The sequence below is a fragment of the Phaenicophaeus curvirostris genome, chromosome 3, assembly GCF_032191515.1.
Source record: "Phaenicophaeus curvirostris isolate KB17595 chromosome 3, BPBGC_Pcur_1.0, whole genome shotgun sequence".
NCBI lineage: Eukaryota > Metazoa > Chordata > Aves > Cuculiformes > Cuculidae > Phaenicophaeus > Phaenicophaeus curvirostris.
This window is the reverse complement of record NC_091394.1, coordinates 13,288,541-13,305,461: the sequence shown is the minus strand read 5'-3', so window position 1 is coordinate 13,305,461 and position 16,921 is coordinate 13,288,541. Positions and strand designations below refer to the sequence as shown.

Genomic DNA, 16,921 nt, shown 5'->3' with positions numbered 1-16,921 from the left:
AATAAAAGACTGCAGATAATTTAAATGCTAGTTGCATGTCATATACCACATAATGGCTCTTTTTTTCTTTTTTTTTTTTCTTTTTCATTTTCTTTCTTTCATTTGGCAACACATTCATGGTTGTTTTCCATCACCATCCATTGGCTGGGTTTATAGTGGGCTGGCAGCTGAGAGCCCCTTGGTCTTACAGGCTGATGACAAAGATGACAGTGCATTTGAGGCTGAATTTAAAGCATCTTCAGTGTGAGTACAGCTCGGGGCTTCAGCCGCTCTGCATGGGATGCCTCATGCATGATCTTGGGCCATGCTACATGACTTACCAGTGTGGCTGGGAATCTGTATCCAGGGATATGGTTTTTTTTAAAAATGTATAAAATTTGACTGGAAATGAGGAGGTGCTTCAACTCTATGGAAATTGTTGATTCTCTTTCTGTAATGAAACAAATACAAGTCATGCAGGACAACTTATACCAACACATTCTCTCACTATTAATGTTTGCTTACTAGTTTTAATTTGAAGTCTTCAGTAATTCCTAATGAATTTGTGTTTGAGCTGATTTTTGCTATTGAGGGAGTAGAAACATGGCAGATTAGTTTTGTAAGTTCTTTGAAATATTTTTTCACAAACATAGTATAATTTCAGTAATTATCCTACTTTGTTGAAAAAACTTACCCAGTTCTGCTCCATGCCCTCTTTCACAGTAACATAATTTAAAGCGTAATTTAAGTTTAAAACCAGGAGAGAAGTCTTCATTTAAGCAGTGAAATTTAATTTCATGTTGCAGTTGTCCTTGGAATCTCTCTAGGTAATAATTAAATAAATAATATTTAATATTATTTATATTTAATAATTAAATTCTGTTCAACACTGTTTGGAATTTCTAACTTGCTCACCTGCCTCTCTAAGGGAATAGGCATTCAGTTCCGAATCTATGGAATGCTTATCTTTATTTCACATATTAGTTAAATAAAAATCCCTTTTTTGTCCCCAACATTCTCCAGCCCTTTTGGCAGATAAAGACAGGGATTGTTACTTGTAGCTAGCAAATTAGGTTTTTCTCCATTGAACATTACAGACCATAGAATATATTTTGGTACCCAAAGGTCTAAGTTCTGTGCCCAGTGAAATTTTTAAATTTGCCATAACAAGAAGCCAGTCAACTGTTGACCCTTCTATAAATCCTGCTGGGTTTCTGGTAAACAAGCATTTCTGAAAAGCAGATTCTCTGCTTTACATTTTTAGTCTCATCATCTGCCCAAGTCTGTAGATGTGATAGGAAAAAGAAAATCAAGTTAGTCTCTCAACTTTCAGTGAAACAGTCCAGATGAATGTAATGCTATCTGTACACCTTAACTGAGACACAACCAGATAAAGTAAAAGCTTTATGCCTTCTATTCATTAACATTTTAACGGAAAAATAGTGAAGTTGAATGACTTGTGCAAAGTTTTTACACATTTATAAAGTTTAAATTAAGAGGAAAGAAGTCTTTCTGCTTGCATTGTTCCTACTGGAATCAGATTTTCAAATTTCAGTACAAGAACTCTGATGCAATGTATTTATTGGTTTAAAGGATTTTAATAGAGCATCATAAATTTAGGCCTTGCTGAAATTTGTAGTGAAATTTAAAAATCATGTTCAAATATGATGCAGGCATCACCTGTTCCTGTTAAAAGAAAAGCTTGTTTTGTTGTTTCTGCTTCTGAAATGTTCTAGAAAGAAATCTGTACAAATGGATAAAAACTATTTATTACCTCTTCAAACTGAAAGTAACTTTTGTTCATCCAGGAAAGATCAGTCTTCTGCTAAAGGCCTTCTTTTGGTTTATAATTTTGGCCCTTTTCGAGGAAGGAAAAAAGTTTTTTGCAGTGCTGTATTTTCTGAAAAATAGTCTACAATCTCTTTATTCCGTCATTACATTTTCTTTGCTAAGGGCAAACATGTAACAATATTAATGATAATCTCATTGTGTTGCTCCTGATGGTGTCTAAACTTTGTGTGTGGTTGCAGATCTCTATGTCTGGTTTTACAGTGGATTAGCACCATCAAGTTAAGTGGAATTGCTTCTGATGGACATGGTTAGATACGAAAGTCACACTTTTACATGGTATTAAATTTTAATTTGGGCAATATCCTTGATTATTTTTGGACTACACTATTAAATCAGTAGAAGACTTAAGTTCTTCCTCAGTGTTCTTCTTCCCACAGTGTTCATGTTTCTTTTCTTTCTAACTCTATCAGCTGGTTTGGCAGTTACTTTGCTTTTGTTTACCACATCAAACAGGTTGTCCACAGTCATCTGCTTTGTGTCAACTGATAAGTCTTCCAAAAAGAGAAAAAATCATGGTGCCGGTAAAACAAAAAAAGACAATATTGGCCAAATTCTTTTCTGTCTTATGATGCTCTATATCCAGAAAAGCTGCCTGAAGTCAACGGAGTTGCTGTGATTTACACTGGGCTAATTGAGAGCAGGCTTTGGGTTTTGAACTGGGAAAAGTTGACCATAAATACTTAGGGCAACCAAAAGGAAAACTTGCAGGCCTTTTCCATCCATTTGGCAACCTTCTTTCAAACTAAATGTATTTCTTTTTTTGTTTGTGGTTCAAAACAAATAAAGACCCAAATCTGCTTTGTATTAAAATATTTTTCATAGAGAGTGAAATCCAGACTAATGTGACTGTTACTAAATAAATAAATAAGGAATATGATAACAACTGCTAACTAAGAAAGGCTGAAGGTTGGTTTAAGGATTTGTAGCTGCTGCGGTGCACTTTAAATGCCAGTCCTGAACACCAGCAGGTTTGCTTTGCTAAAAACTTTCTTTCTTGTACCATGATGGCATAAAGTCCCAAAAAGCCTGAGGGAACTTCAGTCCTGTCAACATGACATTTTAAGTGCTTTGCTGAGGGCACCTCCTAAGGTTTTCTGCCCTGGTCTAAATTGAGTGCTCTCAATCTGTACTCTAGCATACTGTTTCTTTAGTGGTAGACTTTTAAACAAATTCTTCCGTGGTTTTGGGTTTGTTTGGTTTTTTTTTTTCTTTTTAGAGTACAGCTTTTTCCAACCACACAATGGATAGAGTTGGGGAAAAATGTAAGGAGTGGCACGGAACTTGCACTAGATTGATGTTGTACGCAGTGAATTCTGGCTATATAAGCATTTAAAAAAATGTTGTGTCTCTGTCTTTTAGTCTCATGATGTCTGGCTTCAAGGGAGTAAGGGACAGGTAGTTCAGATGTTCTCAGTGCTGTCTGGAGCAGTGAACAGGTACTGTGCAGCAGCCCTATACATACAATCACGAAAAAAAGTACTTCATCTAGCTTTTCAAATTGATGTGTTTCACATTTTGCTGCACATTTTCCTTTCTTCACTACTGCACAGTGACCGTCCCTGTCTCTCTCCCTGGATGTCCCATCAGAGCTGTGTTGACCAGACTTAGTAAATGTACTCAAGGAACTTCTGTGAGCTTTATGTTGTTGCCTCTTAGCAGCATTTCAGTGAGTCAGAGCCTTGTGAAATTAATAATAATCAAAGGCTGAGGTTAATGAAGTTGTAAATAGCTAGGTATTTACCTCACTTTATCATACTTTCTGCTTTCTTCTTCTTCATAACTTTGATTTGTTTTATATCATCAAAAATAGCAAAATAATTACTAATATCGATTGTATTACATTATAAACTTTCATCTAGAGGTAACTAAGCTTTCATTAAGACTTTCTTGTCAGCATTCCTGTGTTTGGAACCTAACAAGCAGAAGAGCTGACTGCCTTCTTAAGAACCCATCAGAGCAGAATCAGTGACCAAAGCTGGATTGAACAAGCTATCTTGTTTAGAATGTGGGGCTAAAAAGGCGTGAGGAAGAACAGCTGTTTCGGTTCACCTAAGGCTTTCAGATTCTTCAGTCTGAAGAAACTTGGCCTTCAGGAGAACTGTACTGATAAGGAAAAAAACAAGGAATTATGTACTTATGAACTGTGCTTTTGTTAGGGTCCTGCCTGGAAGACTGCAATGACTCTTTCTCTGAGCAAAGAGCAGCACAGGGAATCCAAAGTTTCCTGCAAATTTCTGGACTGATGGGACACAGCACCATTGCACGGTGCACACTGGGCTCAAGGACTTTCACACCCTTTATAGTGATAGAAAAAAACTGGAAAATTGTTGTCTAAATAAAGGAAAGCTGTGCCGAGAAGTCATAAGGATCTGTTTGTTAGGGAATGCATGTTTCTGATGCTTGAGGGTTGCCAAAATGCAGGAAGAGGCCATGACGATATTTTGGTTTTACCAGAAAACAATGAACACAGCTGAACCTCTGATGCTAAGCATTTTTTCTGCTTAACTTTAGATTCCTGTTAAATTTCTAGCCAACAACACAGACCTTAGCTTGCCTATAATGTCCCATTAACTGATTATTCGAATTGCTTCATGTAGAGCCAGACCTTCAGGGGTGGTTTGTCCAAAATATAGCTGAGACTTCTTTTTTTAATTATTATTATTATGATGATTTTCCATGTTTTCTGACATCCTAAACCATAATTAATCTTTGATTTTTCTCTAGCATTTTCTATGGCAAAATTCTAGTTTTTTGTCATGATATTTCAAATTCTGGTGACTATCCACCACAATATGTGAAATGTTTTGATTATGTAAATACTTGTGGATATAAATCAAAAGAGCTGGTTGCAGTGGTAGATGGGTTTTGTTTTATTTTACTTTATTTTACTTTATTTTATTTTATTCTATTTTATTTTATTTTATTTTATTTAGGATTGGTACATCTCTACGAGTTGCTGTCTGTGACAAATACAATGAGTGATATGATAGCTATGGAACAGCAAAGTGGGGAGACTCAGCATCAGCATTTAATGCAGGACACAGGCTGTGAATTATTAAAAGCCCAGAAGATAAAAGAAATTAATTGCTTTTTATTGCTGTATGGAAGGAAACAAATGGTTTTGGTTTTTTTTTTTTGCTAGATGCTTATCTGTTTCCTGGTTTTAGATATTTAAAGCAAGTAAGGCATGAATCTAGGGAAAGAAAACATCTCCAGGATAAACACAGAGTCACATATCTGTAGATATGCTATGGATCTCTTTAATACATACACATATGAGCTGAGCTACCTAGCATTTGGGAAAGGTTTGAAATAGAATAGTATATGATTAGTTATGGGGGAGTTATTAACTTTTTTCACTCTGTATGGGTGAAAATGCAAATGGGATGTAAAAGCAGTGGTTTTGGAAAGATTTATCTATGAAATCTGATGTGCTATTTTACGTTTGCGGTGGGGACACATTTATTTCTCTTGTGCAGGTAGCATTATTTGAAGCATCAAGTCAAGCAGATTTGGAAGGAGAGAGAATAAAAATGTGAAATTTCTGATTTTAGTCTGAAAGGATATCTTGGAAGCTCCTGTAAGGTATACAGTAGAAGAAAAGACATGAGATGCATGAAGAAAAAGTTCCTTTCAAAGCCATACCATAAACAAAAGACTCCACTGATACATAGATTGGGATTGACTCACTAGTGAATGAGTAAAATTTTTTTTAAAACGTAAAATTTACAGTTTGATAAGAATCTCAGGTACAGGTCCAGTTGCTGTCTGAGGTTGATACCAGCACTTTTAATTGGGATTAAATGATGTCTGTAGTAGGGTCGCTGTTTGCTGGTGGTGGATCTTACTGAAAGGAAATGTTTTATACTCGATATATATGCAGAGTTCAGTTGGCAACACTATATTTTACTCTTAAGATAATGGTAGATTTTCCTTGTTTGAAGAAAGCACTGAAACTTAAATGAGATTAAAGCAGCATGGCAAATGAGAGCACAGTGTGGCTTAGTCTGGGGGTTTTTTGTTGTTGTTTGGGGTTTTTTTACTTCTTTTTCCACTGTGTATTTAGCTTAGGTGAAATACCTGAGGAAATGTAATGCCAAACCAGGATGTGAATGCATTTCTCTGGACATTCAGGGTATTGCCTGCACTATGTATGCACTGGACTACACATGCCTTAAAAAGTTCTCTTCCACAGTGTGTTCTTAGTATTTGTAAACATGATCCTCTGAGCCAGAAAAGTTTTTTTATATGTACAATGAAATGGGAGCTAGAAAAGACAGCAGTTTGGCAGGATGCCGTTTCCAGATCCCTCCTATTGAAGTAAAGGGCAATAACAGTGACCTTCAAGTGTCAACCAACATGCAGTTCCAAGCTCTGACAAGGCCATTTCTTCTCTCTTTCTGTATATGTTTCAGTATTTACTGCTCCTAAAGTCTCTCTGCGTCATGATTCTGTTTCTTTACCTTTCTGCTCATACAAATGTGAAAACAGCAATGCTCTTCAAAGATCAGAGAGTTGGGACTCCTGAAGTCTTTTCAAAACCTTGCCAGTATATAAAGCAAGACTCTAGTGTCTTGCTCTGCTTTGGTGTGTCCTGTATAAACCAACTGCAGCAATGAAACAACTTTGGAGGCATTGCCTAGGTATTATGTAGGTGTGAAAAGTTGTTACTGATCATATTTTAGGGATAAGAAAATAACAGTAACCTAAAGATAAAGAACAGCATAATATGAAGTCATAATGAGTAAATGTACTTCACGTTATTTGTCATAGTCAAAACTTTTCTTTCTGAACAGTTTTCTTTATTTAGGTTATAAACACTAGGATAATTTTCCTTTTGACCTTTGTAATTCTGCATCTTAGTTCACCTACTGTGCAGAATGCCAGGTTTTGAGACTTTGCAAGTAAGTTATTTAGCCATATGATTTCATGTGTTTTCATCATCATATAATTGCACCAGCTGCAATGGTCTATCACATGTAGCAGGGCAATGGAAAAGGGCAGGGGGGATTAATAGGTAGTTTCTTTAGTTTTGTTTTTAGTAGAGGAGGAAAACATATTGCCGTATCTCTGTACAGTGTAATACATGATAAATTTAAACTATTGCCATTTTCTGCTTCAGTTAAAATACTGCTGAATCTGATTTGGCAGCTTGGATAGAAGAAAGAAGCAGCAGAATTGTACCAAAGCATTTGTTTGTTATAAAAGAACTTAGGAATCAGGCTCTGAATTGTTCTGTCTAACCTATGGAAGTGGAATTTCACTCAAAAATTGAGGACAATGGCAAGCGATTACAAGAGAAAAATAAAATTAAATCCACTGTAACTTAAAAGATTGCTCCCTCATGGAGGTATTTGTTACCTATAAGGGGTTCAGAGAAGAAGCTTTCATAATGCTGTGCAAGAGGAAAAATAGGTGAGAGGTTTGAAGGAGACAATCTTGAAAGAAAAAATTGTGAGATCAGCTGCAGTATTTCATTTAGAATAATATTGTGGAATGTCTTACATCACTGAATGTGGCCTGTAGTCCCAGTCAGGAGTTGCTTTGAAAGGCAGTGAAAATTTCAATAGAACTGTTTAAAAGAAGCTAAACTGAAAAGCACTTCACTTAATTACGCAAAAAAAAAAAACTGGAGAGAGAAAATTCCTAATTAGTAATTAATGGCACATAAGATGGTTTTCAGAGAGTGTGGGAATAATGGCAGGTAGCTTTACAGTTCCCCAGTCCTTTTTTCTCTGGGTCGCTTCATAACTCCAAAGCCCCCTTTTTCACTATGTTTCTTGGGAATTAATGTATTATTCTGTGGGTGGTCGCAAAAGGCTTAGACATACACTTAGGGCCTTGTCTAATAACAAAAAAAAATTAAGAAAAAAATGTTTAATAAGATTATAGTAAAGGTTAAATGAGTCCTACACAAATTGGAAACATATACCAAAAGGAAGATCTTTCAATGTGCTGTTATCTCATGAATTGACTTTTATGTGCATTGTATGTGCAGACCAGAACATTGCTGGCCTAATTATGGCAAGACCATCCTTTTTTCTATTGTTCTATATTCAAACATTTGGCCAATTTCTTCCTGAATTAAAATTATTTAAAAGTGTGTGTTACACTTTAAAAATTTCCCTTGATACCAAGCAGAGTAGAACGTGTTTCTGTGCTCATGCTTATTTTTTTGCTTTGTTTTAATTTGTTCCTTCAGCACAGCCTTGATTTTTATATTAGTTGTATTGTGGGGTTTGGATTTTTTGGGGTGGTGGTGAGGGAGAAAATTGTATTCCTGGGCTACAAGCTACAACAAAGAAAGCCTGAGTTTCTTCAGGTTGCCTTCATCAAAACTCTGCAAAGTGAAGGGTCTGGGAGGAGCCTGAAGAGGACAGAGGCTACATAGCCTTGTACACATTGTTCAGCTCTAGGGACCAGAAAGACAGAGAGCATTTTTTGGTGCTTTGAGTTCTTGTGGAGTGAGAGTTGCTGTCTTCAAAGTCACCACTTACTTTTAAAAACATCTAGCTGTGACTAGGTTAGGTGTGTATTACGTATAATGTCTGGCAACTTACAGTCTTTGCCTCTGCCTTCAACTAAACTTGTAGATGAGTCCCTTGATTATCATTTCCTTCCATCAGTCTGTGTTTGTTAGTGTCTCTATTCCTGTGACTTAGAGTAGTTATTTAATATCAGCAGGACAAGCTTGATTGGCACTCTTTTTCTTTCCTTTTTTTTTAAATTATTTATTTGAAAAGGGACAAACGCTAATCCATTAGTTCTAAAGCCTTTGCCTAGATTTCATTTTGATGCCATAATGGTTCTCTATTCATAAACTGTGCTTTTAGAGTCTTTTTAAACACTTATTTTAAGAGGCTATAGATATTTTCATGTCAGATTTTACTTGAAACAGCTGAGTAAACCTATGCATGAGTAGATGCCTGCTAGTTGCCGTGATTGATTATATACTTTATAAATATTTGTGAAGGTTTGGGGTTTTGTTTGTTTTGTAGGAGTGTTGTCCTGTAGCAGTAATCCATTTAAAAGATTAAAATAAATACGGTGATTGTTTTCAAATTTGTTTTCACTGCTATAAGGCTTTTGTTTAAATACTTCTAAGGTGGTACGGTTATCATGGAACAGAAGTAACCCAGCAATAGCCTTAAGGTAAGCGGAGTATATCTCATCCTTCAGCATTAGCTGAAGCCCTTCCTCCCTGCTGGAGGATAAGTGTTTGCCTTTAGTTGAACAGAATAGGTTCCTCTGCACTGCTGAAAAAAATGCTGGCTTCTGCAGCCTAGTTTAAGTGAAAACCTCCTTATGCATTATTTTTCTTGATTTAATTCTACTGTTGCATTTGCATCAAATTTGCATGTGTATGTGGGAGGGAAAGTGAGCTTTTCCACATCATCCCTTCTCCATAGCACACAAAATGGACACGTGACCCTAATGAATTCACAAAGTTGTCTGCTGTCGCGGTTGGGGCAATCCACGACACGTAGAAGTTCTGGCCCAAAAGACCATCTTAATTGATTTTACAAGACTTTTTATACCCCTTCCCAAGCTGCGCGTCCATGCACGATTGGTTTAGCTAAAGACCGACAGTTCATAATTGGACGACTCCTTCTCGGTTGTAACTTCATAATTGGGTGATTCCACCTGTGGCTTGGCAGCTTCCTAATCTTGTTTACTCAGCTCTTCTTGGCGCCTTCCAGCTTCTCCAAGGATACAAGGGCATCTATTCAAGGCCAATGTTTAAGTTCACACACTCTAACTCCTCGGACCAGCCAAGGTTTCCCACAGTCTGCTATTCTGTTTGAGCATCCAACTGTCTGATGTTCTTAGCTTCTCAAGAAAGTCATCTGTCTGTAGTTGATGTTTTCCCTTTTTAATAATTATTCAAGTGGAAATTTTCATTTTCTGTCTTTTTGGAAAGATTTATTTAGTACCTACTACCTGTTTTCATGAACACAATATCTGTTCTCTAAAAATACTGAGAAACAACTAAACTGCTTTAGTTGAAAGAACGCATTTGATGCCATCTCCTTTGATCTGAAGCTGATCCACTTCCAGGGGATGGTCTAGGGGTCTGAAACGGTGGGTGCAGTTGCTGAAAGGGATCTTTTGAAGTGTTGAACATCTCTCCTAAGCACACCCTTATTTCCATTGAGCAATTTTCCTTTGACCATACTAGCTCCCCCAGCTTGGGGAGCATGCCTGCCTCTATGCTTGTCACCAGTCATCTCTGCAGCCAATACACACAGAGGTGGCTTTTCCAATCAGTTGCCACATACCTGCTGTCCTCCTGGAGTTAATATTAGCAGAGGAAGACTGCTTTCCCATCAAAGCTTTTTCTAAGCTTTTGATCTCAAAGTCAAACAGATTTGACAAGAGAGTCCTTAGCCTTACAGAAGAATGATCTGACTGGAATCTCTAAAATTAATCTACCAGTTAAGATATGACAGTGGGCCTACAGAGCCATTTTACTGTTCCAAGACAGATGGAGAGAAGCGAAGATGTTGGGTGACTTCCATTCTCCATCATAAGAAAAGTTGCGTCAGGTGATTACAGAGGTCCTGGGTTTGGCTTAGAAGTAAATAAACACATTTCATGATTTTGTCCATCTCAAATCTGAGCAGCTGGCTCTTTTGGAGCAGGCACTGCTGTCTGTTGTCAGCAGCCAGTCTGCCAAGCCCATTGCTCTAAGAGGCACGTAACACATGCTTGGTTTACTCCATGAGCTCTGAGCAGATGGGGGGTGTGTATGATTTTCATATGCTCCCTTCTTATAGCCCACCCAGATAATTCAGTTTTCTTTGTTATTATCCACAGTTCAGAGATATGTGCAAAATTTAATAAGGTGTTAACTTCCAACAAAATATTCAGCTTGGAAACAGTACCCATTAGGGTTACGCTAATGCCTGATTATAAATTGTAAAAGGAAGTGTTGCACACAGGGTTGCTGTACATGCATAGTTCTTTTGAAAGATGATATTCTCAAATAATATACAAGTTAAGGGGCTATTACTCTTGATCTGTGCCTTGGGAGTACAGCAGGTTGTAACATCTGAGAAGCAGGCTCTTGACAAAATTGCAGATAAACGTCACAGCAGACAGAAGTATTTCCTTCATGTGACATTATTAATAGTTCACAACCCGTTGTGAAGGAGGACAGGGGCTAAACACTCCCTTCAGCTCCATGTTAGTCATATCACCTCCTGATCCAAGTTCTGTTTCTCATTGTAGGGAGAAATGTGTCTCTACCAACAGACTGAAACCAAAACCTTGCGGTCCCAAACTGGTCTTTATGTTATAAAGGTTTTCAGTCCAGTAACTGACTTAAAGATATAAATAATTCACTGTTCTATAACTTAGCCTTAAAAAAGGCTTAAAAGCTTAAGCTGTAAGCATAGCTATCTCATATATATATTCTGATTTTTTTTTCTGTTTTAATAATGATTTTATGGAAATGCTAGTGCTTATGGAAAATATGTCATTGCTGGTTCTGGAAATTGATACATCACAGTTTCCTGGTTTGTTTTTCAACTGATAACCTGAGCTTATATGGACACTTATGCTGTAATTCTAAAAGGTTCTTGGTTTTCAGGGTCTTTTTTGCAGACTAGTCCTTCCAGGGTAAGGTGCAGTGAATTATTTTTGGAAGGGACAGGTCATATATTCTAATTTTGTGAAGGTTGTTATATATAGGGTTAATTTAGAGTCTTTTCATATTTATAATTAATCTAGTTTTATGGGAATCAGTTTTTCCCAGTAATGGATTAGAACAATTCTTTGCACAGCAGGATAAAACCAAGAGGACTGTATTTTAATTGCTTACTGCTCATCCATAGTATTTAATGTATGGTTCACTTGAAAATTGTATACTTTCTACATAGGAGCTCAGCATTTTAAAAATGTTTGCCTAAAATTAGTATACTAAGTCTTGTTTACTTCCAAATTTCAGCTTATTCTAGGGGAATAAATTATACATTTAAAATAGATCCAGGCCTTTAGGTACCAATTAAATATCCTAATGTCGTAAATATTGATTACAAAAACTCTGAACAGTGGGGATGGGAACAGCTCTCACTGCTAGTATATAAAAGACTTGATATCAAGGCTTTGTACAGTAGGTTCAGGGTCATAAACAAAAGATGTAAAAACAGGATGGCAAGATCTCAAGGAAAATATCCAGGAGATGTTGCCTGGATACCTGGTGTTAGTTTAGGGACCTGTGTTATGATCCTGTGTAATGAAGTGGTCCTAATACAGGAACTAGTCCTCTCAGTTCTGGATTCTTTCTACTTCTCAGCTTCTCCTGTTCAGTGCAATTATAACTCATTGTTTCACAATTCAACCTGCACTGTATAAACTCCTTTCCTTACTACCATGCACTCACATGAATGAATAAATTATCCAAGAACCTTTTCAAATTTATAAGATTCACCACATCAGGTGAGTATTTCACTTACGATTTTGGGTGTTTCGAGACAGTTGAGGATAGCGAGGAATTTGACGCAATCAATCTGGAAGCCTGGTGGAGTCTTAAGACACAGCAATAACAGGGCCGCTCTTGTTCATATAAACCATAGCTGTGCTATCAGCATTATGGGATGCATTGTGCTTTTGTCAGAGAACAGCAATCCCCACAGAGCTTCATGAGTTATTTCCCGAGTGTGATTGCTGTAGGACTGGCAGATGCAGATGTTTACCCTTCACAGGAGATAATAGCAAAGCTAGTCTTGAACTGATTGCTAGTAACGAGAAAGGGATGATATGTATGCTCCCTGGTTGGCTCCTTCTTTGCTTTCTGGCTGGTTTACCAATCTACATATGCATGGAAGTCAAAAGGTGTCTCTGTCAGGGAGATAGATGTTTGTGCAGGGGGCAGGGAGATGTAGAGGTGACAGCTGAGATGGTTGTGTCACTCTGATATCTTAGGAATGGTTGTAAGTGTTCACCAGATGTTTACCAGAGTATTGGAAAAGTAGGCGTGCTGTCATTTTCCTGATTATTCTATAGCTTCATACAAATACAACAAATTTTGGATTGATCCTTTGCATGGCACTCAATGAGTTCATGATCTCACATTGTAACTATTCATTATTATTATGACACTAGAGGCTAATTCTAAATGGAAAAAAAGGCACAGAGCATCTTTGTAGACTTAGAGAAAAGAAAGCCAGCTTTCAGGAAAATGCTAGGAATATGAGTGTCTTAAAAGCTTTATTACAGTTTGTATGTTTCAGATTTTTTGCGTGGAACATAACCTCATGGTATACTTTGTTAAATCAAGTGGAGAACTGGATCAGTTACAAATGCACAAGTCCAAAGACAAAACATTTTCTAAATCTTCCATGAGTCTGTTGGTTTGGGGAGGAAAAAGCATAAATGCGAGGGGGAGGAGGCAGATAATGTAGCTTTTTTTGTTTTGTTTAATATAGTCTCCCTTTTTATTTATGTGGTTTGTAGGTTATGGAGGCTTTATGCATGACTTGAAATTCTCCTCTGCCACAATTACTGCTGAACTGAAACCTGCATTAACTGTACTAATGACTCTTTATGGAACTAATTCATGTACTGGCATCCAATAACTTAAATATTGCTATGTGCAAATAGTCCTGAACTGATACGATCTATCTGTTATTTCAAAGTTAGCCCTCTTCTGTTTTCCAATTGAGCTTGATGGGAATGTTTGATTTGTGTTAATTTAGAAAGCGTGATGTCCAGTGCCAACTGTCCTATGCCAGCACAGCATGTACTGTCCCTTAAGCCAAACAGACACAGCGTAACAACTAATGAGTCAAACATTGGTATTGTCATGAATGTTTTCCATTAATGTAGGTAGGGCAGAAGCAAATGGAAAGCCAACTTCAGGGAAAAAAAACATAATTCTTTGAGGTCTTAAAAATTAATAGTAAAAAAATATAAATAGGGGAGAGAATAAAAACTTTGTCTTGGTAGTTATGCTTGTGCCGACACACACTTAACATGAATTTTGTCTAACATAGGGGGCCATAACTCCTTCCCGCACATCAATGTTTTCCTTCCATTTCTAACTTCTTTTCGTTTCTTTTTCTGGGGACTCATGTCGTTTTCTCTTCCACCTTCTCTCTTTCCATCCCACTGCATGCCTCTTTCCTTGGTCTGACCTCAGAGAGGAGGAAGAATATGAAGAGGAGGAAGAAGAACAGCCTATCACAGAGCCCAATACTGAGGATGAGGGGGAGGAAGAGGCCAGTAGGCAGGTCCAAGCCAGGTACTGGGATTCAGCATTATCCTTCCACCTTTTCCTTAGGCTCTGGCATGACCTCACCAGCACAGTGTGCAGCAGCATCTGCCTTTTCGCTCACGTTCCTAGACAATTTGTTAAAGCCAATCCTCACAGAAGTCTTTTTGCATTTAAAAGCTTCATTGCTGTGGGTGTGTTTTAGTGGAAACCCGTTTAATTATATAGTCTCAATGCGGTAAGAACTGTGTGCACTTACTCCCTTTGTACAAAATGCGTAACACTCACAAATATTAAAATATTTAGCATAACCAAAGAAAGTGTAACTTCTAAGCATGGATTTGGTTTATCTTTTTAATTAAGGCAATGGTGAAACATTGCAGTGCTTTGCTGAGGATGTTGCTTCATTTTTTAGGTTTTTATGACACCACCTTATTAGCAATATCTTTTGCTAGGAAGATCAATATTTTATGAATACTGTCTATGATTTATATCAGTTTTGTTCATGTTTTAATAGGAAATAACTACTTAGAGGCAAAGCTGATAGGTATATATCATATTATTTTATACATACCTGCTCATCTGTGTTATGTGTATATATATATAAATATATATATATATACTGTGTGTGTATTTATATATGTAAACAGACCACCTATCAAAACAATAGTCTCATGTAAAATATACAGATTTGGCATCTGGCAACTTTATCCTAGTAAACTGGAAGGAAGAAAATATGTGCTTTCTTCCAGACAGCCATTTGATTTAGGTTAAATTGTTTGGCTTTGCAACTCGGCAAATGAGATTGGATTTTTTTTTTAAATAAACCGCATTCATGCAGACGCTATACAGCATGGAAGGAAGAAAGGAAACTGTTTGATGTGCAAATTCCAAAGAAAATACTGTACTGTTGTTATTAATATATTCCAGTCTGCAAATCTTGCCAATAGCTGCCTGAAATTTCAAAATTAAGTGATAATTTCCTCAAATCCAGTTCTTAAAAGTCAAAGCTAAGACACAAGTTATTAGTAAATCACATGAATATACTAAAATACTGCTTAAAAAAATGAGGAAGAGCTGTGTAAAAGGTCTGATGTGTTTTTAGGTCATCGATCTTTTAAAACAATAGACACTGTGAGATAACTGGGTGATATTCCCATGACTTTTATAAACACCACCTTTCACTGTCACTGTAGCATAACAAAAGCGATCTGTACTGTCGCCATTCATGTGAGATGCTGTCAGGAAGAGAAGGACTAGCCTGGCTTTAGCGACCGCTGTCATGCACAGTGCATGCAATAGATGAAGATTTCCAAATTGCCCGCTGTGCTTTCGTTGTGAAAACAAATACCTGGTATATACCCGATGATTAACTTCATAATATCCTAACATATATAACATGTCCTACATTTTTGTTGTGTACACTGCCAACCCACATTCCTCCACTCCTCAGATAAGAGCCATGCTTTGCACACCTCTAGGTGAATTGCAGAGGTGGTCTCAGGAGAATGAAATCAGCGACCTTCCAAGTGATACAACCCAGATCTCATGCACAGTGTTCATGATGGAGATACTAATGAAAACAGATATTCTTAACTGCAGTTCCCATAGCTTTTTACCCTCCTTGCTGCTTCTGTCACTCACCAACACAAGCCTTCATTAGAGCAAAGTAGATGTGTTTTCTGTTACACTTAATGTAACTCTGAAAGTCTCTATCTAATACCATCATGGGATGCTGACTCACAGAGAAATTAGTGACTTCATACCTAGACAAATGAACTGGTAAGGCAGTGCTTTGATATTGTTCTAAACTTTAATTTTTACAGGACAGTGCTGATTGAGTGTATTTTACTTCTATCTTTTGTGGATGAGTGTTTTTAGGAAAAATACCAAATCACTATGGAGGATGATCATCAGATATCTGGTCTTCAAGAGGCAGTCATGCAGATTGTATCTTGAAGCATCTATACTCTGTGGACCGTGTTATCCAGTGTGCTGAGACTGCTTTGTACTGCTCTGACAATGCTTAAAACCTAACTTGAAATACTTTAAAATTGTTCAGAAAATGGTTATAAAAAGGTTCGTGAAAATTAATTCTGAAGCCTGGGGCTTAAATGCCTCCCTTCCTTTAATTTGCCACTTCCATTCCTCAGTATTTCCAACCCCAAGAAGAATCACACTGGGATATGAAGATGTGAGTTCTCTGACTTTATTTAAAAAGAGATGATGATTGTCTAACTTTGGGAAGTTTTTGTTTGTCTGATTCTCCTTGACTTTATTTCTTTTTCCTCCAGTTGGTACTATCTAATGATTTCTCTTTTCCTCATTTTTCTCTCCTTCCCTTTCTCATGGTGTTTTCCTTCAACAGTGGGGTCCTAGGTGCACAGGAGGCTGTGAATGAAAACCTTTCGTGGTGTTCTGATTCTTCAGCTGCCTCCAGTGCCATTTCTCCATCTGAGAGGCCTCTCTCCTGCTCTAGAGCAAAGAGTTCTTCTAGCAGCTCCTCTTCTGTGCCTGACTCATCTGCCTATCATCATAATTCTGTCCTATCATCACCATCTTCACCTGTGGCAGCATTGCTAAGCTCTTCCCAAAATTCATCAGCATCCATTACTCCAAAGGCATCTCCAACAGTGGAGAAATTACCTTATGTACCACATACCCCTTTTCACCTCTTCTCGTATGACTTTGAAGAGTCTCCAGCATCTGTGAAAGAAAAGGAAGCAGAAGTAATGAGGGAAAACAGGTAGATTTTATACAGCTGGCATTAATTTTTAGATAAATGAATAATACGTTTCAAGAATTTTATATTAGTGATAATGCACTGTCTGTGTTGTATTGTTTACAGAACACACTGTAATAGTTTTAGACCTGTAA

At 37.2% G+C, this 16,921-nt stretch overlaps 1 protein-coding gene across 11 annotated transcripts in view; it reads left to right on the top strand.

Annotated features, from left to right (window-relative positions):
• The window catches only part of FHOD3 (formin homology 2 domain containing 3), a 388,584-nt gene that overhangs the window by 273,108 nt on the left and 98,555 nt on the right, over positions 1-16,921 (top strand). For 5 of the 11 annotated variants that reach the window (XM_069853399.1, XM_069853402.1, XM_069853398.1 and 2 more), the window contains exons 11-13: positions 157-243; positions 13,973-14,074; positions 16,413-16,790. The exons of 3 other annotated variants lie outside the window; for them this stretch is intronic. In XM_069853399.1, the coding sequence (XP_069709500.1) occupies positions 157-243; positions 13,973-14,074; positions 16,413-16,790 (567 nt within the window). The remainder of the gene's footprint in view (positions 1-156; positions 244-13,972; positions 14,075-16,412; positions 16,791-16,921) is intronic. 3 more of the 11 variants (XM_069853401.1, XM_069853407.1, XM_069853403.1) reach the window with 2 other exon arrangements.